Source organism: Dermochelys coriacea, chromosome 5 (genome assembly GCF_009764565.3).
Source record: "Dermochelys coriacea isolate rDerCor1 chromosome 5, rDerCor1.pri.v4, whole genome shotgun sequence".
In the NCBI taxonomy this organism is placed as follows: Eukaryota; Metazoa; Chordata; order Testudines; family Dermochelyidae; genus Dermochelys; species Dermochelys coriacea.
The window spans coordinates 126,851,915-126,875,736 of NC_050072.1; the positions used below are offsets into that span (position 1 = coordinate 126,851,915).

Sequence of the window (23,822 nt, forward strand, 5' to 3'; positions counted from 1 at the left end):
TGGGGTGGATACTGCAAGGTGCTGAGTACTCAGGCCCTGATTGTGAAAAACACTTAAGCCTGTGCTATTTATGTGCTTAAAGTTAAGCATGTGCATAAGTGGTTTGCAGGATCTGGGCCAAAGTGCTCAGCATCTTGCAGGATTGAGGTCTTCATCAACCAGCTCTTTTCAGTACAACTATCCAGGAACTGCTCCCAACCACTATCTTCATAGAGCGTGGGAGAATGTACTGCTTGGTGTAGCATCTAAAACACAACTCCGTCAGCTGCCATACTGGGTGAAATCCTGGCCCCACTGAAGTCAGTTGCAAGAGTCCCATTGATTTCAATGGCATGGAGATTTCACCCATGGATCCATTCTGTTAACATCAAAAATACCTTATATAAGAAGTGAAAGCATATTGGCTGTGTTTACAGAGATCCTTTTGGATTGTTCATATATTTTTGCACCATTTTTCTTTCTCAGCTATCAGATTTAAGTATCTTTTCTAGTTCTGCTTCCCTCTTGACATCTGGAGTAATGTACTTATAGGATCCAATTCACACGTACACTAAATAAGACCCCTTTACGCTGCCATTCTGGTATAAAGTAGTCATAGTGTAAATGAAAATCAGGCCCATACATAGCCTGAATATAGTAATGTAAGAAGAAGCTATCAGTTCTTTGGGGGATATTAAGGCATTATTTGCCTGTTATTTGTGGTATGTTCTTACAACAAATCAGTAGCAACAGCAAACCCTTCATTTTTGAACAAACATCTGTCTTGAGCAAACATCTATCTATCTAGCTAACCATCTCTCCATTGCTAAGATTCTTACCACTGACCAGAGATGCTAAGCATATCCACCATAACAACGAGGAGTCCTTGTGGCACCTTACAGACTAATAAATTTATTTGGACATAAGCTTTCATGGGCTAAAACCCACTTCATCAGTATTTTTCAAAGTTAAAAATTCTTGTCCCATCAGGTATAAGGGGAGTCTGGTTTGGCAGGGCTGTGTTAAACAGAGGCTCCAGCTTTATCTTTGGCTGATCCTTTTCCATCTTAGGAAAACATTCATAGAAATTGCTTTTCAAAATAAATGATTAAAAGATGTTAAAACATGATGTAGCGCGATGTATAAATACCTTAGGTGACTCAATAACAACCAGTTAAAAAGCAATTTCAGACTGGCATGCATAAAATGTGCACATGTCTCTCTGACATGTTGTGTGACACATCTTAGAAAAAGGGATTAGGAAGAAATCAATTTCTCATAATTTATTAATAACCCCGTCATGTCCATTCTTTTATTCAAAGAATTACAGCAGTTACAATCCCCCTTATATAGTATAGAAATTCTAATACTGTACAAGGGTTATAGTTAGAACTGGCTCTAGGGGTTCTGCTGCGTAGGCAGACTAGCCAGTGGCCACCTCCACTAGCCCTGAAGTCATCCATGCCATTAACTTGGATACAAAACCCACTAAAATCAAAAGGACATTTTCCTTTGACTTCAATGAACTTTGGATTAGGCCCTTACTAAATATTTTGTTGCGTCTTATATTTCACTGACCCCCTGTTCTGCCTCTCTGATTGAGCCAGTCCTAATTGTATTACACTTTGCATAATGTAGTGCTGATTGAGTTCCTTGTTTTTTTTTTACTCAGCTTCTTTATTTTTAAATTATACCCTTGAGGGTTTGATCTCCTTGCCAGTGGGAGAAATGTATCATTAGAAATAGCTTTTGTGATACTGTATTTTTTTTAAAGTGCCTACATTATCAGTATTTCCATCTCCAGGAATTCAAAAGTCATGAATCAAAAGTCAGCCCCCCCCCACACCCAAATCGTGAGATTGGTTTAAAAATCATGAGATTAAAGGGAAAAAAATCTGGGTTCTGTGTTTTGTAATTTATGGGCTTTAGGGTGCACTCTGGTTAAACCTCCAGGCTTTTCTCTGCAATCTTGAGGACTGGAAACCTACTTTATTAAAAAGGAAAGCTAAGATTCTGACATAATCCTGTGACTCTAGGAGCTGGAGCTTTAGGGATAACACCAAATGTCACGAGACTCATGATAAAATTGCAATAGTTGGCAACACTGCACCATGTAACTACTTTCATTCAGCTTTTAGCATAAAGTTTTGGATTGTCATCACTGGAGTTCAGAAGGCCCATAACACAACAAAGCCACAATGGTTCTGCTACGATGGGGGGGCTAGGAGATACTTTTGTGGCTAGTGTGAGGAACTCTACAGCACCCGCATGTCATGGGACTGAGTTCTGCAGTGCTGCAAGGAGAGAAGGGGAGCTCAAGACCGGCCAGCACCACCCCAGCAGTGGACTGTGTCTGGTAGAAAGAGGCTCAGTGTAGCTGATTCGGGAGTGCAGGCCACTTGGGTCATGAACGGCACCAGTTCATTGGCTACATTCCCTGTGCAGGAGGCCAAGATACTACTGGATTAAAGCTTTAGGCACAACACACCACTGGCCCCCCCGGCTTCACCTCTGCAGTCCTGGCCCCAAACCATGGTAGCACCTCCCACATGGGCATGACTGGTAGCAGGATGCCTCCTTCACCAGAAAGGGGGGAGGTGTGTGTGTTCTACATCTCACCTCACAAAACACTGTCTCATAGAGGCCCAGAGCCAGCCTCTCTGCCATGGCTAGAGCTGGGCAACATTTTTCAGATGTAACTTTCCCTCTCCCCCCCCCCCCCGCAGTGAAAAATGCAGATTTGGCCATTCAAGAAGGTTTCACAAATTCATATCAGTTTTGTGGAATTGCTTCGGACGAAAAAACAAACCCAAGAAACCCCAGAAAGTCTAAATGTTGTGTTCGACACTTTCTAAATGAAACATCAATTTTGGGGGGCAAAATGACCTTTTTTCTTAGAAAGTTCCTTCAGATTTATTTAAAAAAAACGGGGTAGGGGGGTAGGGGGAGAAAAATCCATCAAAACACTCAGTCATACGAAGTTTTTTTTTTTTTAAATCTGAAACAATTTCTTTTTATTTCACTTTTCAATTTGCCAACCCCCCCCCACTGTAAATTGTTTCCAGGTTGACCTAAAACACATTTTTTCCTGATTTCCCCCCCCCCACTCCGGAACGGTCAGTGAACCAGAAAATCCGTCATTTGCACAGCTCTCGCTCTAGCCAAGATCCGGGGTCTTGTGTGTCAGGCAGCTTCCTGATTCTCTGCCCAGCTCAACCCTGTCCATAGCCCCAGTGCAACCCAGTGGCTGTTCTGTCCTACACCAGTTAGCAAGGGTCCCCAAACCCCCTACATCTGCCCAGGTAGGGGTAGGAGCTGGCTATGCCAGCTTTACCCAACCTGAAAACTCTCCCAAACTGATGGGATTCTCATCCGGCCGGATATGCACTGTGAAACAGGATCCAAACCGTGACACTCAATATTTGCTTATGCCTTTTAAAGTGCCCAGCTGTGAACCTGAACACCCACTGCACCTGCCAGCACAACCATTACTGATGGTGGGGAGTGCCCATATACACAAGCAATCTCATTCAGGACAGCAGCACTATTTGCACACGTGGTTACCAACATGCATAAGGGATGCAGAGTCAAATTTGTAGGGATCAGATTTGTTGAGTAAGACGGTGTGAGTTTTATGATCTTTTTCTGACCATAATGCACTTGAACGTGATTTGGGAGCAGCAATTGTGTTAACACAAATGGATTTTATAATAAGATTTCAATGTGGGAGTATGAGAGCTTTAAAGGAATAATTTGTGACTCATTGAGTTGATGGTTTATAATGGCACTAAGGCTATGTTTAAATATACTGTGTTTAAACAAAGCAAACAACTCCCCCAGGAAAAACCCCCAAACCAAAAAAACCCAACCAACCAAACCCTCTCACAAAATCTTTCCTACATGCCTTTGATCAGGTGCTCACATATCCAGCAATTCTGCAGTCATGGAATTGACCCCTTGTTGCAGAACTGTGCTCCAGAATCTCAGCTTTCATTTAAAAGCTATTCATTTCCTAGCTTTCATAGTAGCAAGGAAAATCTTAAAAACCACGACCCCAAATGTAACTAAGGTAGCATTGTCTGCTGACTGTCTGGAACAATAGCTGGGAAAGGAGAACTGCCCCAGACGAGTCTGTGGGGTAATAAGACTGCAACATGAAGATGGCAGTATAATATCAAGACCATTAACTGTTTCATTGTTGATCATTTTAGCAGAGGCATCCAGATAATGGGTTTATTCCCAATCTTGGACTTCTTCAATTCTTTAATTTATCTGACCCTGCTGCAGAATATCCACTGTAGAATCCAGTGACCTGGCTGCAGGGTGTAGATCCCGCTAGCCTCGGAACACGTGGGGTCTAGCCTTGGAGAGGCCAGCCGCTGTTTTGGTTTACGACACTGGTGAGTCAGAGTGCTTATGGCCATTTTAAAAGGGTTAAGGCAGTATTTTTTTTTAAAAAAAACCACAGGTGTATATTTGAGGCAAACAGATGTGCTGTAGAGAACCACACTTGAATACTCTTTAAGGTACTTGAGGTCACACCCTTCTGAGAAGGGATGGAACATAAGGGTGACTGCTGATTGCTGGGGTCAGAATTCTATCGCTCATGCAAACAAGAGTCCCCACACTTCAGAATCAATCTCTCTCTTACCATTTATGTTAAGGCTCCATTATGCTATACATGATGCCGTGCAGTCTAGTTTTCCCATAGATTTTTAGGGCCAGGAGGGATCACCAAGTCTGACGTCCTAGTATTATCCCCATTTTACAGATGGGAAACTGAGGTGACATGACTTACCCAAGATAATAAAGAGAGTCTGTGGCAGAGCTGGGAATAAAATGTCCTTAGTCCTAGGCCAGCGCATTAACCACAAGGCCATGCTCTCAGTTGCAAAGTGCCCTGTTACCGTTCCAAGAAACAAGTGGGGCTGGCCAGAGGCTGCTCAACACAATCTGCTGCCCTAGGCAATGTTTCAGGGTGCTGCCACCTCCCACCCGCCACTCAAATTTGGTTTGGCCATTCCTCCGTCATGGAGGAGGGGCAGTTGGGCCAAATCGGCTGCCCTAGGTGGCTGCATAGCTTGTCTATAGCTAGAGTGGTGTCTGCGGGTGGCAAACAATAAGAGGGAAGCAAGGATGGAGCAGACAGAGTGCGGTTACACAGGCTAGTTATGTGTGTAACTCGATGATTGTGAATTATTTGACATTTAAAGAATAGAGATAAATAATAGCAGCAAACCTCCACTAACCCACAGGTATAATTAATCATTCTCTCTATCTTTCCCTCCCTCCCCACCGCATATGCACCCTCCCCCGTTCTGTCGGACTATGATCACTTTCTAGACATATTGTGCTAAATTCTATATGGGCAATCCCAATTCAAGTCAATAGGAGTTGGAGGTTTGTACCAAGGGCCCAGTTCAGCTCATTGTTTGTATAGCACTTTGAGATATTTGAGTGTGAAAGGTGCAATAAATTAAGTTCTCTTGTACATATCTAGCTACCTACGATATGCAGAATATTACAGGCATGAAAACAAGGCAGAGTAGATCAGATGGTGGAAAATTCTAACTGTTACAACCTATATCACTGTATGGTGGGCTTGGTTTTTACATTCATTCTGTCTGTGACATCAGTAAAACACAAGAGATTAAAATGCAACATTAATATGGGAGTGTTATCAAAAATTCTGAGTACTTCTAAACTTGGCCATGAGACAATACACTTCAGCATCTGTCTGCTGATCTCTGTGTATCCAAGACGAGCAGAACTGGTCCAAGTATATCTAACAGGTCAAGCTTTGAAATGAAGAAGCAATAAGCCAGTGAAATGGTACTATCACCAAAACATGATTGATCAATTGAATTCTATCAGAGACAGTGGGCAGTGAGATTAACTCAGGCCTGATAGGTTCAATGAGTTAAAGCATGATGTTCATTTCAGCTTCATTTCACCAGTCTTTGCTTGTGAAATTGGTCAATCAATAGAGGTTGAAGATCATATATATATATATCGGTGACCATCTTATAGGGAATATAATCTAGTGTAGTCAGCTCCTGACTCCGGTTGCCTTCAGTGGGTAATGGAGACAGAGCTGAGACTCTATCAGTGCCATCGAAATGGCCTGATATCTTCTCCAAATGAAAAGTATTTTTGGATCTCTGATGATTTATCTTCCCCCCCTTCACTTTGATCTAAGGCAAAAACCATATCCATCTTGGAGAAATATAGTGATTTCTCTTGAAAACATTTCTTCACTGATCAGATATATACACAAAGCTTCTTTATAGTGATATTGTCCCTTGCAAAAATAAATAAGTGTTTAGAAAACTCAGCTAGGATAAATGCAAAGATCTCCCACGGTGCATGTGATTTTTTTTAAACCATTACTTTGATACAGACAGAGACCAAGTAACTGCCTGCTACAAAATGCTGAGGAGATGGGCTGGAAATGCAGTTTACATTTTAAGCAAAGCCTTCCAAGTGGTAATTAAACAAAGTCTTCATCTTTTTTAGACTAATTTACAGGCATGATACAAGGAAACAAATCACCTTTTTTGCCCCGGTAATATTTCATTTGCTTCATAATGTTTTAAACGTAGTGGGTAACATCCTTCCTAATTAGTTTGCATCTTCTGTAAGGTGAAGTAATTAGGTATGATATTAGGTAATGAAGTCGGACAGTACAAAGTAGAGACAGAAACCATGTCCTTTATTAGTGTGAGCTGTTAATGCTGTTGGTTCTCTGCCTTCTTGATTAACCTTTTAAAGCCATGTTGGTACTTAAAAAAAATGCTCCCAGCATATTTGTCCTATACAATAATATCATAACTTCAGACAAAAGTATTTCACATAGGCCTATATTTAAGATATATCATTGTTAATAGAATGGGGAAAATGTATTCTAGTTGAATGTGAACCTTAAGCCAGCTCTTCAGCTGCTATAAACTGGCTTAGCTCCATATGTTGATTTATACCCATTGAAAATCTGGTCAGTCATATTCTGCAATTATACACTAATATTAATAATACAGTTACCCAATACTATTTTCCTTTTCTGGATAAGCAAAGATGGTGTGGAGCTGACTTTTTCATTTCCGTTCTTTTAAATACAATCCTGTAGTTCTAATTTTGCATAGGATTTTTAAAAGTGTCTTAAACGCAAGTCTCAATTGTGCTCCTAAGTAACTTCTGAGATTCTTACACATATCCTATTGTTCTCTGAAATCTATCTGGGGTAATTATTTGGGTATACACTATTACTACAAACAAGATCACAACTTAGCAAATCCTTTAAGATGGTATCTCCATTCCTCTCCCCCACTTCCTGAAGTAATTCCTTCATAGTAATTCCTCCAAGACTTTCTACTCATGGATATTATTCAGGTAGCTCAAGGAGTAGATTGTCAGCAATATACATAAATGACGCACCTTCCTGAAGGTGGACCTGTTATACGCCTGACTGTGCCTGTGTTATTTACAGACTTTTATTTACTGCTGGGAACTCCTTTACTAGCACGAGTGTTGATTATATTAGCCTACAGCTGCCTAAACTGATTCAGATTTATTCAGATGGGGGCCGACATTTCTTGTTAAAGTGAAGCTCACTTTTCAGGGTAAAAGAAACAACAACAACTAAGGAGGAGTTTGTAGTTTTGCTCATTGATCCGAGGAAAGCCGCACAGAGAGCTCTGACTGCCTTTCTTCTAGTGAGGAATGGCCAGTGGTAAGTATGGAATGGGGGTCTTTGGGAGCCTGTTGGGATGTCAGTGGGACCCTTCAACTGGCATGAAACACCCTGACAAACGCGGGGGGTGTCAGACACAATGAGTCCTTTCCTTGTGAATTGTGTGCTAGATTGTGACTTGGATTACATGGTCCAGACCAATAAGACTCTGCCCCTCAAACTTTGATTTGCTACCTGGTTGTTGGGTCTGGGGATGCAGGTTTAAGCAGGTGCATCACTCCCCCAGATCAGGTGGGCAGGGCAGGGAAGGCACAGCCAAGCGTAACTGAGCTAGAATGTATGGCTGTTGTAGTCAGCTGCTGGGATAGGCCAGCAGAAACTTACAACCCCCAAGGAGCAGGGGCAAACCTGGGAGGGAATTGTGAGTACATGCCTTGGCAGCACAATGCTTCCTGGGGTTTCGTCTGGAGTACCATGATCTGCATCATTACCCCTTTTGACCTGAGCAGCAAGCCATGAATCAGGGTCTCCTAGGTTGTTCCAGTTAGGAGGAGAAATTGGTGAGAGTCAGGTATTTTTTGGTGCAATTTTGTTTATTTGCAAGGAATGTACACAATCTTGTTTCCCTGAACACCAGAGGAATCAAACAGCAGGAGAAGTTCCTTTGTTCACTGTTCCAGGCTTGCCCGTCCAGCCAGCACTCTGTACCTAGAAAGCTTTTTCTGAGCTTTACCTCAGGGACACATGACGGTGCAGCCAGGTGTCTGCTTGGCTTTCTCTCTCTGCTTCTGGCTTGCTTCTGTCTCACTGTCCCTGGGTGTATTGCTGCCCACAAAATCCAGATTACTGGGTGGGATCTCAGACCCCCTTTGTCTTAGGTGAGGCTGTTTAGCTGATTCTCACAGTTCATGATGGGGAAGAGATCCCAAGCATTTGGATGAGGTTTAACCCAACCCGCAACAGCACCATCACTTACATAAGACTGTGCCTAAAGACACAAACTTGCCTATAAAATATAAACACACACACACACACACACACACACACTGGGGCTGTAAAGAATGAAGCATTTGTTTTGGGACAGTATCCTCTTTCGAATCAAGGAGAATACTGTGCTTGCCTCCTTTATTAGCATTTTGGAAAGATGCCATTGGACTGGGACCTAATTGTTTTGCAGAGTAGGTGGGTGCGCACATCCTGTTACTGTCAACAAAACATAACCCTCCTAGGCTGGCGCATTGATTATATGAAAAATGTCTTTACCGCTCCCTGGTGCCTGTTTATAACCCAAACTGTTTCAACCTGCCAACGGTATTTTAATGATCGAAGATGTTCTGGTGAACTGAAACAATGCATGATGCTAATGATAATTATCTTGCATTTATATAATGCCTTACAGTCAAATGTGCCCCAAAGACCTGTATGAACTTTACTATTTGACATTATGTACTATGCCCAGGATATAGGAAGCATGTTGTCCTCCAGTGGAACGAACCCATTCCATAGTGAAATGCAGTGACTATTTAACAGTGCACAGCAATGCTGAAAAGCGGTTCAGGACAGGAAGTGTATGCACTGGAAAGTTCAGGTGTTGGGGGTTGCAGAGGGAGTGTTGGGGGTGGGGTGGGGGTGGATTTAGGTAAGCAGAATGCAACTAACAAAATTGGAAACTGATCAGGACAGTGGAGCCAAAACCACTCCTTAATGGTCACAAGTAATCAAAACAGAATTAGTCCCAGAATCATTTTTGCCTGTCTCTATATCCTGATAGTGTATTGTACATCATTCAGCTAAAACAAAACCAAGTTGTACCAGAAAGTGCTCCATGTTGCACTCACTGGAAAGGAGAATAGATCCTGCCCCAAAGTAAGGTCCTTCTGCACTGTTGCACCCTAAACAAGCAGCTGAATATCCTACCCTAAATGAGTTGAAAAATGGTGTATTCATTATTATTATTATTATTGTTGTATTGAAGTAGAGCTCCAGTCCCCTGTGCTAGGCACTGGCCACATACAGAACTAATAGATGGTCCCTGCCTTAGAGACATTAAAAGCTAAATATGGTTTTTGTCAGCTTGTCCTATCTCCCTGGATTTGGGGGTTGGAATGGGCATTTGTGGATTGGAGAATGGCCAAGCCTTAGCCCCAGAGCACTTCTGGTTCTTTTTCTTGTGTAATCAGCCATAGCTGAAAGATCTGGTGTAACTCTGGGTACTGAAAGAAAATGGCTGCCTTATGCAAATCTGGAAAAAAGGGGCTAAAGGAAGGCATGCATAATGTCCCATATAGAAGGCACCTGCTAAGATACTTTTTCCTTGCTCGTTGTCCTGACCATATCACAGCCCTTATTGAATCCCTACGCTGGTTCCCCTTTCATCACCACACCAAGCTCTGATCTTGACCTTCAAGGGCCTTAATAATGTTGCTTCTCCCTACTTATCCACTCCTATCTCGTAGCCCTGTGCTCCTGGCAGCTCCACTGATGATACCCGCTTTGGAGATCTGTTTGTCTCCTCTCACAACCACCTCCATGCTTTCTTCCATGCTGCCCCCATGTCCTTCCTGCACAGGTCTGCAAAGGCACTGCCCTCTTGTTTTTTAAGTCACCACTTGTGGTGAGGTGTACATGGAGTCCTCCAACTAATGCTGACTGGGTCAAGTGGCTGTGAGGGGTGGATGAGATTGGAGAGTGTGTGTGTAATATATCAAAGGTCTTTCAAAATTGAGTATATCTGGCTGGAGCCCTGTCCCCTACCCTTCATATGTCTCTTGTCTTCGATAGTCTGCGTCTTGAGTAGGGACCGTGTCATACTAGGTGTTCACACAGCGCCTAGCACAATGGGGCCCTGATCCTGACTGGAGCCTTTAGGAGCAACTGTAATGCTACTAAATACTTCTACTGCTACTACTTATAATTCTGAAAGTTATTTTTGGTAACCCAGGCAGTCAGTAACATCCGGTGATGTAACCAAATGATGGCTTGAGCCAAAACAAAGCTAATTCTAATCTTCAGATATGCCCACCAAGAAATAAATAAATAAATAAATAAAAATCAATGGATGTGCTTAGTGCAAATACGTGGTGTTGCAATCATTTCTAGTGAAACTAGAATCCACTGCACCATATTTAAACAAAACCAGATCCAATTATACACCCACTCCTTTGATTTATAAACAACGCAGGAACCATTAGAAACACATGGAACATTTTCCGGGTCATTCTAGATCTTAGATTATTTTTCTCCCTTTCATCACCCCCTCCTAGGCTGAAATTGTATAAAGCTTTAACTTCAAAGCCAAATTGTGAATAACATTGGTTTAACCTGAAATTTAAAGCTGGCATTTCCATGCTCTGTAGACAGGGGCTCCCTGGCCTTTTGCTACCATGCAGCTAGCAACCAGAATTTTAATTTTATAAGCCATGGTTGACTAAACCCAGCACTAGGTCTATTAGATATTATTTGATTTGGAATGGAAAAAAGATTTAAAGATACACTGCTCTCCTGTAAACCTTTGTACCTTTTCACACTACTGTATGCATGTCTAGACATTCTGTTCAAAGGACAAGTTCAGATTTTCCCTGATGGATTAAAAAATTGACTCTAAAACTGTTAAATAAACCTACCGGTGATATTCCTAATTTAAATCAGAATGACTGTGTCTAAACAGGTAAATAAAAAGAGGTTATGACTTGAATCATTGGCTATAAAACAAAAGGATTCCTCTTTCTTTTTCCTGGTTTGTCTTCCTAACAGCAACCACACATTCTGTGGCACCAGTATTTTAAAGATGCTGGCCAAAGTTTTCCAAAGTGATTCGTGATTTTAAGTACCTCAATTTTGAGGATCCAATTTGATACACCTTAAAGGGCCCTGATTTTCTCAGTGTTGGTGCGCTGAGCTTTGTGGAAACGAGGGGGCTTTAAATTGTTTCAAGTTGGGCATGCAAAATTATTTTTGAAAATCTTAACCGCTGCACATAAAGACCTAATCCTGCATAAATGTAAGTCAGTGGGAGTTTGGTATGGATTTCAAAGGGCGCAGGATTGGGTCCTACAGGAAGAGTGGTTGTTGTATAGATCTCGTTAGATACTTGCTATCTGCAAGTTTAAATGATGCAGAACCTGTAGTAACAATTGTTAAAGGTGCTGGACATCTACAAGCCATTCATAATGGAAGCCATCTTAGCTGTAAATAAAACCTTATCTCGTAGGGTATGTTTGAGTTATACAACTCAAACTGTCTTTAAGGCCAGCCTTTGTCTTTAAAATGTGCTCATTTTGGTAGCTAGTGCAGTGTTGCCAGCTCTCACAATTTATTGCAAGTCATGTGGTATCTGGTGTTTTTATTTAAAGCTCCTGGAATGTGAATATGGGAGAATCTCAGCTTTCGTTTAATAAAAGTACATTTGTAGCCCTCATGGTTGCAGGGAAAGGCATGAAAATGCTACCAAGTGCTCGGAAATTAAAAGGCAAATAAAAAGCAACCATGTTTTTACCTTCTGAAAATCTTGTTACTTTTAAGCCAATCTCTTGATTTTGGGGGGCCTGTTTCATGATTTTTGAACCCCTGGAGCTGGCAAAACTGCTGAGTAATGTTGCTAGTCTCTGCAAAATGAATGGGCCTAGAAAACTCCCATTGATCTTCAGAAGCTAACCATCGCACCGCTACTGTAAAATCTTATAACTAATACAAGCGGCCATTGCAACTGACACTGGATTGTGAGTCAGGAGCCAAGAGGGCAAAGCAGGCCAGACCTTCTAGGATATAGTCATGGTGCCTACTGGCGAGTGCCAGGCCCTCTTTGATAGCTGGGCTGCTTTGGTCAGTCCTAGTTTCTGAGCAGCCCTGGGATTGGCTGGTGGGCTACTACCTAGAAAAGGTGGAGCTGGCTGCAAACAGGCCTCTTTTTGCTCTGCCCTCCACTGCTATAGAGCAGGCGGCAAAGTTTAGTGTAGCACTGAAATTCACCAGTGAAAAATGTGGCTTGCAGTGCAGTAGGAACACCTCTGTTCTGCAGGTAGAAGAAGCAGCTAATACATTTAGCGTGTATGTGTGTGTGTGTGTGTGTGTGTGACTGAGTGGCTAGGAAAATCTGCCTGTAACACCTCAGCCGCTGTGTCTTGATGCTATGAACCCTCAGGAATTAGGCATATGGTAACAATGGAACATGTCCATTGCAACTGATGTTTGTTTTTGGGGGCATGGAGAACTGCCTTTTTAAAGATTACTGATAATAGTAAATGTGTTCTGTTTATCCCTTGGATCCTGATCATTTTGTTATGGATCAAGATAAAGACACTTTGGACTTGAAAATATCCATTTGCACCTAAGAGAAAACTAGCCTTTACAGTACCTGATGAAGTTAGCAATGGAATGTGTTTAGGAAATTGCATTAAGACTTTTCTATTATAAATGACACCACTGTTTAATAGAGTCTCTTCTACAAATGTTTAACTTTTGCTTTGGCTTTTGAACACGCTGACACATGTAATCAAAGGACTGAGTGGAACACAGTGAGAGGCCTCTGTGTTGTGGCGGTCATTGTAATAGCTATTTATTCTTCTGTGTATTTTGTCATCTTTGAAAGGTATTCAGGAATCTCCAATACCAAATGGCCATTCCCTCCCGGGTAGAGATTTCCTTCGGAAACAGATGCGAGGAGATCTTTTCACCCAGCAGCAGTTAGAAGTGTTGGATCGAGTCTTCGAGAGGCAACATTATTCTGACATCTTCACAACAACTGAACCCATCAAACCAGAGCAGGTACGATTGTGAACCACCAAACTTTCCAAATGCACACTTTCTGGCTGGAGACACTTTCTAGCAGGAGATCACCAAACATTTAGTTCTCTCATTCTAAATTGGAGAACATTGGAGAGTGGGTATCATATCAAATTCTATAGCAATAAGTGCACATCAGTCATATAGGAGTTTGTTTTAAAAAAATTAAAAGATGCTGCGTAAAGGATACAAAGTGTTTGGGGTGTGAAGTTGCATCTGATGGTAGCTATATAGCAGGATTTGCAAAGAAGCCAAGGTTTTCAGAGTTGTGCAGCTAATTTGGGTGCATAATTACGGTGACTGTGCATATAAAGTGGGGTTTTGCACATGTAAATGACCAGTCTGTCATCTAACTGGCCATTTACTCAGGCAAATACCTGATTTGTGTATACAATTTGGATGATTGCATGTGCAGATCAGTTGTGGAGTTCTGAAAAATCTGGTCCTGTTTTTAGGAAGATCTTATATTTTCACCCCCGTTTTTCACATATGGGCATAAAGCACTTACAGGTGTTAACTTACTCTGTTTGTTTGCTAAGTAACAGGTTCTCGCTGCTGTTAGGCCACTGCCTGCTATTTAGTCACAGGTGCAGAATGTGTCTTTGCTGTCCTCTGTGTGATGTAGAAATTAAACTATTGCTGACCGTTCAAGTATAGGGTTCACTTGCCACTGGTTCTGTATTTAGCAATACATCCGATTAATCACTGGTAATATCCTGCATTTCCACTGTTGAACCAGGGTTCCTGGATGTAAAGATGGAAGGACTGATCTTACTTGCTAGAGAGCAATGGAGGGATATCCAGAAAGTGGGAACATCCTGGATAAATCTGGGTTCTGGCAGGAACTCAAGGAATGGAGAAATATGTTGCTATTAGTTTTTTGAGAGAGTCCTTTGCAGTGCTGAAAATTATGCATTATGTTGGAAATCCCATGAGCCTTCGATCACCAGTGTGATCTCTAAATACTGGAGAAGCTTCTGATTGGTTTTGTGGTCGTTGCAGTGTGTACTATTTATGAATGTTGCCACTCTGAACCTGAACTTGTAAAGCCCCTTTCCACTAGGTCACAGTTCATATCCAGCAGTGATGGGGCGGGGGAGAAGGAGGCTCAGATCACAATGGGCTTGTTTTGTTCCTGGTTAGAAAAAGCAAACAAGGCTGTCGCTGTGGGTGAGAGGAAAGCAAGCACTGAGAGACTCAAAGAGTGAAATGCCTTTGGGTGCCACTAGATGGTGATTAGTCCATCGCTAACGTCCGTCCGTCATGGTAACGTGGAGATGCTAGCACAGCACTTGTCCACATTGTCGACTCTTTCCACACTGGCTACATAAAAGTTTTTAGCTGCTAGTTCTCTTTCAGTTTCCTTACTTTCAAGTGTCCAAAATGATTGAAAAGAAAATGCTGTGGTGGGAAAAGACTGCTTTGCCACCTTGTTGAATCTTCCAGATTCTGAAGGATCCAGCGTCACTTAGAATTGGAGTTTGAAGTCAGAGTACACAGAACGGCGACAAATCTGGGCTGGTGAAGTGTTGTAGGGTACCGAACCCCGGCGGTGGACCTGTTGCTCAGTCTAAGCAGAACAAAAGATCAGCCCAGGAGTGCAGCTGTGCTATCCTGACCACCACACAGTCAGCTGGCTGTGGTGAAGATTGATCGCATCAGATCCTTTTTATCTGTATTTTTGGGTGGCTGGTCCTGGTAGTTAGTCATGAATTAAATGGGAGGAATGGGCCCACTAATTTAATAACTAAGGCCTGGATCCTCCAAGGTACGTAGGCACCTAACTCCCACTGAAATCTATCCGTTAGGTGTCTCCATACCTTGGAGGATCTGGGCTTAAGGGCTTGACGCTGTGAGGTGCTGAGCACCTACTGAGAACCTCTGAGTGTCTGTAGCTCCTATTGAAGTTACTGGGAGCTGAGGGTGTTCCGCACTGCAGAACTGGCCTTCATAGGATTTGATACATTTAATCAAAAATGGAGTTTGCAGCCTGATTGCCGTATAGAGATCTGAGTGCATTCACCTGTCTGGAGAAGCTTGGACTCAGGATTTCCGTTTGTACGACAGGCTGGTCGTTATTTTCACATCTAGAAGACCGGCAATCCTAATGAACGCTGATGATATGTACAGTAGCTCTGCTCCATAACTTATAGCAGATGGAGCCCATTTCAGGCCTCCTAAGAGAGGCCAGCCTAGCCCTGCAGATGTGAAGCCCCTCAAAATGGGGAGTCTCTCTGGCTCCAGTCTCAGATCCAAAGAAATCAATTATAAACAAAATGTTTAAGATATTAATTGCTAGAAGGGGAAAACCAGAAATCTCCTGGCAATTTATAGTCACAGCAGCCTTAAAAGCCTGATCCAAAGGCCACTGAACTTAACGGAAAGAATCCTGTTGAGTTCAAGGGCCTATGAGTCAGGTGCTAAACTAGCAATGATTAGCTATTGCTGAGGAGATACAGAAATATGCTAATGCAAGTCATTCGCCCCAGAGGTGTGGCATTCTGGCCCATTGTGACAATAAACTGCCTGCTCCCTAACTCAAGTAAATATCCACCACTATCTGCAGTGTTTCCAGTTTTAGTAATTTTATGCAGGCCCAGCCTTCCTTGAGTTCAAGAAGTGGTTTGCTTGAGTGGGAGCTCCAGGATTTGGTCCGCTATTCACGCAGGTGAATTACAATTCTCTATCCATTCAAATATGGAGCCTCCCACAGTTCTGCCTTGGGAGCCCCCCGTGGGGATTTACAAATGAGTGGTGAATGGAGATGTGGTCACGCTACAAAATGCACATCTAGGTTTTGAGATGTTCGGGGCATTGGCGCTTGGGTTTTGGCTCAGCCTGTCATAAAGAGAAAGGTCATCAGCGATGTTTAGAGGTGGATCCTGGTTTGGATTTGGAGCTCCATCAAAGTTTGTGGTGTTTGGATTGCAGCATGTTAGTTTGGTGTCAGCTCTAAACTGAGGGTCTGCAAACTAATGGCAAAACTCTTCTGTCTGATGCTCGCTTGTGGAGCACGAATAGATGGCCGTGGGAGCTCCATGTGTAGATGAGGCTGAAGATCTTCAATGCAGGATGGAGAAGAGAATTGTGTTTGGAGGTAGCTTACCATGGACTAGGTCTAGGTGTGGTGCAGGGAGCAGGTTGCACTCGCTGCATGGCTGGCAGTGCCTCTGCCCCTATGTGCTCCCACTCTGAAGGAACTTAGGCTGAATTGGCTGAAATCCTCCCACGGGCTCTTGCTGGGACATGGCTCTGTGTATGTGTCAGTGTTATGTCCTGATTTAGGGGGCTTACTTACCTTGGTGAACACTTACCCAAATAAGCAGTCCTGCTGATGCCTCATGGGCATGCTCCACTGCCTGTTCTCAGTCTATTGAATTTTACTCTTCACATTTTGTTTTAGTCTAGAGTGGGCATAGCCCATGCCCGCTCCCAATGTGCAGTTGTCAGACCCCATAAGCTAAGTAAGATTCAGCTCTGTCAGGACTGGAGGGGGTGACTTCTAAAGGAATTCCAGGCTACAAGAGGCACCAGTGCAGCTTCTGAGTCCGTGCTGAAACAATGCCACAGCCTGGCTCTGGAAATGCTGTGCCTGATGACAGATGGTTTAAGTCCTCAGGACACTTGTCACGCAAGTAGGTGTGACAGCATCAATTTGAGCTTCGGTAACTGTGCTTCACCTGAAGTTTCATTTCTCTGTGGTATTCGTTTTTGCTTCCTGCCCTAAAGTGTTGTGTAGTTTTTCCCTCCGATCTGCAAAACAGCTGCTGTGTGGTACCCCAGGGGTGACTGCAATGCAGACGTGGGTAAACTGATTGATTGTGGTTTATACGGAGCATTTGGCACATCTGAGAGACTTCAGGCTGAGGTGTTGTGAAAATACATTCACTCATGTTTTTGGGGGGTGAATCTAGTGATAAGCACCATAGAAAAGCCCAGGAGGAAATTAATAATTCTATCTTCAGAGCAGAGTTTGAATAGTGTGCAGTAAATAAGGCCTGGGGGTCGCACACTGAACAATGAGGAGAAAACAAAATGTTGAATAGCTGTTCATTTAGTGAGCATCATCCAGTCAGTGCACTGAATGAGACAGGCTCCTGTGTCAAATAGTGTGAGATCATATCATTAAAGTCTGTATCATAATACAGACACACAAGGGGGCCGAACTAAGGTGGCAACAGGCAACCTTAGTTCTAGCATTTCCTAACTTTTGAATGGTTGGCTTTGCAACCTACATGATCTTTTAATGTACAGTTTTGTATGCATAAATGTATATGTACATATTGTAATGTTAAGGTTATAAAGTCAAGCACTCAAAAGTTAAGAAATGTCAGAATTAAGTTCACCCATGAAACCTTTATTTGATCCCCTTGCACATACACATTCTGGATGGGGGAAAATGCAAAAGAACCCTTCCTGTAAATATTAATTCCTTTTGTCATTTTGTGCCCTTATGTGTTCACTTTCTGCAAGCATCCCGTGATCAGTTTGTACTGGCAGAAACTTTTGGCATAACATAGATTTCATGTATTCCTGGAAACTGAATTTTAAATTCTCTCTCACAAATATTTGCACCAGAAGCCCTATTGCATTCTTCTAATCAAGAAACAAACTGACACCATCTGATCTTTCTGATCAATCACAGCAAAGAAACCCAGCTTGAGCTTCAAATATTTCTGGTCTATCTTCAAAGAAAGACATTCAAACCATCTTTTCCCAGGCTGGGATCAGAACCTACTTTTCTTTTTGGTGTCGTCTTGGTGTGGGGGCCAGATCTTGTTGTTAGCTACCCCTTGATGGAGCTTCGTGGGACATGCCAATTGGTCACCCAAGAGCGTCTATCTTCTGGGGGACAGGGATATAACTCTGCTGCTGTAGTCGGGCTCCACATCCCATTACTGTTCCTAGTGCCACCAGCAGCTGAACTGTTTTTACCTGTACCTGCCAGCAGCCTCAGGCAGAAAACCAGGAGATGTTTAATGAGCACAAATTTACATAAATTGGATTAAGCCTTACATAGGCTTTGTGTTTGGCCCTGATTACCGCCATCAGTGTAATTGCATGGAACAATCACTGCTGTCAACAAGCAAAGCTACTGTTTGCACTGGAGGAACTTATGCCAGGGTTTCAATCAGGTGCAAACTCCACAAGTGAAAATACTGGCTTTGCCTGTCCGCACTAAGCTCTGCAACAGTGCAGCTACACTGACAGCAGGCCACAGACAGCTGTTATCAGTGCTGGTCTCCAGTCTAGACAGTGCCTTAGGGTGTGTCTTCACTGCGGAATTAACTCGGCTTTTGCTTAGGTGTTGCCCCAACCTAGCCCTGTCCACGCACAAAACTGTCTCATTTTGGCATGGGCTGGTGCTTTAATCTGGAGTAATTGGCCCATCTGGGGCTATAGGCTAAAGCCCTGGTGCTGCTTCTGCTCAGCTGGCTCTGCCCACTTTCCACGGAGGACACAGGCTATTTCCACTCTGTGCTGATAGCCCTCCGTTGCCTCCCCACAATTCTGCTCTTCAGCCCAGAAGGACAGACCAGATCTCCCACTACTCGCTGGGAAAGAACCCTAAAGTGGATCAGCTGATGGCAGCGCCAAGAACCAGGGGAGAGCACGTGTAGGAAACCAGACTCTTGACAGACTCACATCTGAACTCGGCTACCTTGCTGCTCAACGTGGGTCAGCAGTACCCAGGTCTAACTGCGAAAAATTCATCCTGGTTTCTCCCCCCCCCATTGAAATTCAATACTTCGATGAAATTTGTCACTGGAAAACATTCCAACCATTTCTATCAGTGGTTAAAATGGGACTCATTTTTCACCCAAATGTGAAAAATCCATCCCATTTCTGTGGTCCATATTTGAAACAGATGAAAAATGTTGCTGAAAAATCAACTTTGACCAGCTCTGAGCCACTGGAGGTTTGAGAAGATACACACCGCTTTCCCTCTCCCATCCCAAGGACAGCAAATGGTAAGGGGCATCCCCATGTTCCGTGGAACGAGGGGATCGCTGGGCTAGGCAGTGAGATCTGTGTTAATAATTTTGGATACAAACAACGTGAAACTTGGTAGCTTCAAAACATTTCATCTCAGTTTCACTTTGAGATTTTCATGTTCTTTTGAACCTGAAATGGAAAAACCCGTGGTGCAAAAACATACCTAAATGTATCTGCAGTGAAGTTCTGTACCTTAAGACTACCGTGTTTTGTTCAGGTCTAATCTCGGATCCACATTGTTTTCTAATCTTGTATTTATCTACGACAGCCATTGTTTAATGGCAACAGCTCAGGCTCTCAGCTAGTATAAATCAGGGTTGCTGCATTGCAATCAGTGGAGCTACTCCAGTTTACATGAGCTGGAAATCTGGCCCAATATATGCACCAGAATCAGACAACTAGAGGATTTAGGTCATGAATTTCCTACCGTAAATAAATAAATAAATAATAATAATAAAAAAAATCTAAACTGGATTTTTGTCTCCATCTTAAATGGATTTGCTGTTACACGCCAAGCATTGCATATGGGTCCACTCCAAGCATTGCACATGGGTCCAATCCTCATTGAAGCCAACAGGAATATTTCCACTGACTTCAACAGGGCTTAGATCAGAGCTGCAATGAGGCATAACCTGGTGTGACCAAATACAACGCTATGTAAATCACAGACTTAAAAGAAAACCACTTGTTATTAATAGCAGATAATTCCCAGCACAGCTGCAATTTTCCTGTTGCCTTTGGATTGGATGTCATATTCAGTTTGGGCTAAAATTTGAATATTTTGGATTTGGATAAGCATTCAGGAGTTTGGTTTGTCATCCACATTTTTTAAACAATCAGGTGGTAGGAAAAAATGAAATTTTATTCAAAATGAAATACTGCTCCTTAAATCTCCTTTGCTTTAGAAAGAATCAGGATAAGGTAGCTGGAGTAAGTATGTGTCTCTTGGCACCTGTGCTTAGAGAGGGACTTAATTCCCTTTGAAAATTTTCAGTTTTCACTTTTATGAATAATAATCTTAAAAGAACCACGTGTCAAACTGAGAGCTTGTGTTTTCCACTTAAAGGATCTGTACTGCATAGAGGACTCTGCAGTATCTGTAGGAATAAAACCAGTGAAAGAGGGCTGAATGAATGGTAAAATCCTCCTTGTACAGTTTGAATTTGGGCTTCAGGTATAACAACACACAAGACAATGACATAATGAATGACTTTTTTTTTCTGGTTAAACTGATTCACCTACTTGCAAAGTGCAATCATTAGATGAGTACAAGGTGGGGAGCTGATGGGATGATCACTACTTGTGCAAAGCCACTGGACTATGAATAACGCATCCTGGTTTCCTGTTAGGAACTAACTTTTTTTGATGAATGATGACTTCTGCCAATCTTATTAGAGTATTAAAGGGGAAAAATGACTAAAGTATGAAAATTCCTTGAATCTCTAAAGTTCATTCCTAGTGAAATTAACCATGCTGAATCATGCAACAAAAAATATAAAGCCGATATTTATTGAAATCTTACTAAAACCTTCTGTGGTCTAAGATTGGACAGTGGTAAAATCATACCTGGTTACAGTTACACCGTCTGGGTACAATCTTTCACTCATTCACCACTTGTAAAGTCTGTGGGCCAAATTCTGCTCATCCGATGAAGAGAGCTGTAGCTCATGAAAGCTTATGCTCAAATAAATTTGTTAGTCTCTAAGGTGCCACAAGGACTCCTTTTCGTTTTGCGAATTCTGCTCTGTTATTCCATTGCAAACCCCACTGCCATCAGGGGGGTTTATACAGGTGTTAAACTGAGGGCTGGCTGAGTCCCAACCTCTCCTAAATAGTGCACAAAGGCAATCAGTTAAAACAAAATTAACATCAAGCTAAACTTCTCTCTCCCTGAAGTACCTCCCTGCAGTACCCCCGTGCCTACTTTCCTAGTTCTCTCTCGATAGAGAGCCACTCCCAACTTCTTTGTATCCCTTTTGGAGTTAACAAGCCACCACTTACCACAATACTTCAGCAGCTTAGTACAGGTTTCTAATGCCCAATGACCCACCCCAAAAGCCCTGCCATTGGGAGAAAATTGAGAACCAAATTTGGGCTATTGGGGATACAAGGTGTTGGGATAACACTTTGTCCAGCAGGACGCAGCTATCAAAATGCAATCACCTCAGAGAGTTAGAGACTCTACTCCGACCTGTGCTACTGCGAATAATTGTTTTCCCTTCCTGGAAACCAAAAGAAGGGTTTTTGGTTAAAAATATGATAAAATATACTGAACCCTGTCTGAAACAACTGCTCTTTATGGCCCTGATCCAGTGCCAATTGGAATCAATGAAAGACCCCATTTGGTTGCAGTGGGCATTGGATTGGGCTATCTGAGGGCTAATATTTGCTTTGTACTTCTTCATAATATGACTGTTACACTGGACAGCTTTTACAGCCAAGCAGAGCATCCTGGAAAAGTGTAATAGATGGCCATCCAGTATACAGTAATCAGCAGGATTTAACACATCTTCTCATGGAGAATAAATACTGTCTCATTTCATCGTTTGTTGTTTGAGTTGCAATTGTTCTTATCCCTGAAAAATGGCAGTGGAATAGGAGGAGTAAAAATAACCTTGGAGGAAAACAGATTTACAAGGCAGTTTCTCTCTCAAGTAAAACTACCTTTGATTCTGTCTGTAGTTTTATTGCAGGGTGATGGGGTGGAGGAAAGCAACTCTTAAATCTGGCACAAGAGAGTACATCAGGAAAGAAAAACCTTCCTCTATTTACTCTCAGTAGACTATTAAACAACACCAGGCTATTAATTTGGCTTTTGAGTCTTCACTAAAGCCCATAAAAGTGCACAGTTGTCAAATGGAGTTCATTTTAATTTCCTTTCAATCACAGTAAATTATTCAGGTGATAAATCAGCTGGGGCAGCCTCCTGGCTGTAATAGAAACCCTAATTCCTGGCTAATTATCCAGCCCATTGCTGCCAACAGATCAATACCACTACACAATGGAAAAGGGCTAAGGGCCTGCGATGGGCAGAGGCAGAAGACAGCAGCTGGGAACAGTGACATGCCTGTGACCTCCCTCAAAGTTCAAAGGTCACAGGAGGCTAAACTGTGCAAAGGGTCTGACTCCTCACTCTTTTTTTTTTTAAAGGAATGCATCCCCTTCCAGTAACTAATTTATCCCCAAACTTGCAATATTTTGCTGAGGCAATTATAGCATTGCAATTCACAGCTTGTCCTTCTGCCTTTGCCTTGGTTACTGTGGCTTTGCTGGCCTGTCGCTACTTACAGAGAGCTAATCCCGCAGTTTGTCTGAGTGTGTGTATGTACCAGAGACAGCTCCTGCTGGGTTCTTGTCTGGAGTGGAATTCAATTTGCCTTTCCAACTATATAAATGAGAGTAAAATATACTTCCTTTTCCTTTTGCTTACCATGTAGAAGACCTGGGGCAGGACCGCCCTCTCTTCAGGATTTGAGTCATCCATTTAAATCTCTTGCACTTGCGACTATGCTGTTCCAAAGCAAAACAAAAGGTGGCCAGTTAACAAGGTGGGGCCTGGTTTGACCTTTAGGTTATATTGGAGTGGATGGCCTGGATAGATAGATAGATAGATGGCCTGGATAGATAGCCCAATGGTACAACTCTGAACTGCTATACGGGAGCTTTGTGCTAGGGGTGAGTCCTGTTCATGATATATAGCTACTGAGACTTCTAGGGAAAAGTAGTGTGGCCAGCTCTGGGCACCAAGAAACATGTGTTTTGTATGTTCAAAAGGCTCCATCAGGCTAGTTGAAGAGCAGTTTTGATTGACTCTGAGGAAATTCCTGTCTAGTCACCTTTGACTGGCTAGATGGTGGCTTTGAGAAATAAGCCAAGAGTTGAAGCGGGGGGAAATAGGGTGCAGTGCATCAGGGCTTGATTCAAAGTGCATGTCACCGGGGGGCGGGGGCAGTAATTCTTTAGGGAGCGAGGCAGCCCCTTTCATTATTATCTCTTTCAGCCATTGGCAAAAGGTGGCTGTTCGAAACCTGCTTCTTGGATAAAGACCTCCAAGGATGGAGATGCCTAACCCTCTATTTTAAGAGGTTTTTTTTTTTACTTTTCTCCTCACTGCCCCTCCCCCTCCTGAAAAATAATACGTGTAAATGTATTTTTACGGCTGGGGTGAAGCCAAAGAATCTACTCTAAAAAGCAGCTAAACAAATCTCTCCTGCTAGAAGCTCAAATGAGATGGAACCACCACAATTTGACTACTGAGAGTGAGGAGAAGGGTGTGGTCGCCTTATAATGAGGGAGCAGGGAAAGTGATAGTAGCAGACATTTTGATCAATGATAATTACTCCTTTTGAACTTCTTTGTTTCTTTAAGATGAATGCTT

At 42.6% G+C, this 23,822-nt stretch overlaps 1 protein-coding gene across 5 annotated transcripts in view; it reads left to right on the forward strand.

Moving 5' to 3' along the window:
* The window catches only part of PAX5 (paired box 5), a 238,089-nt gene that overhangs the window by 71,844 nt on the left and 142,423 nt on the right, over positions 1-23,822 (forward strand). For all 5 annotated transcript variants that reach the window (XM_038403330.2, XM_038403327.2, XM_043514630.1 and 2 more), the window contains one exon: positions 13,254-13,429. In XM_038403330.2, the coding sequence (XP_038259258.1) occupies positions 13,254-13,429 (176 nt within the window). The remainder of the gene's footprint in view (positions 1-13,253; positions 13,430-23,822) is intronic.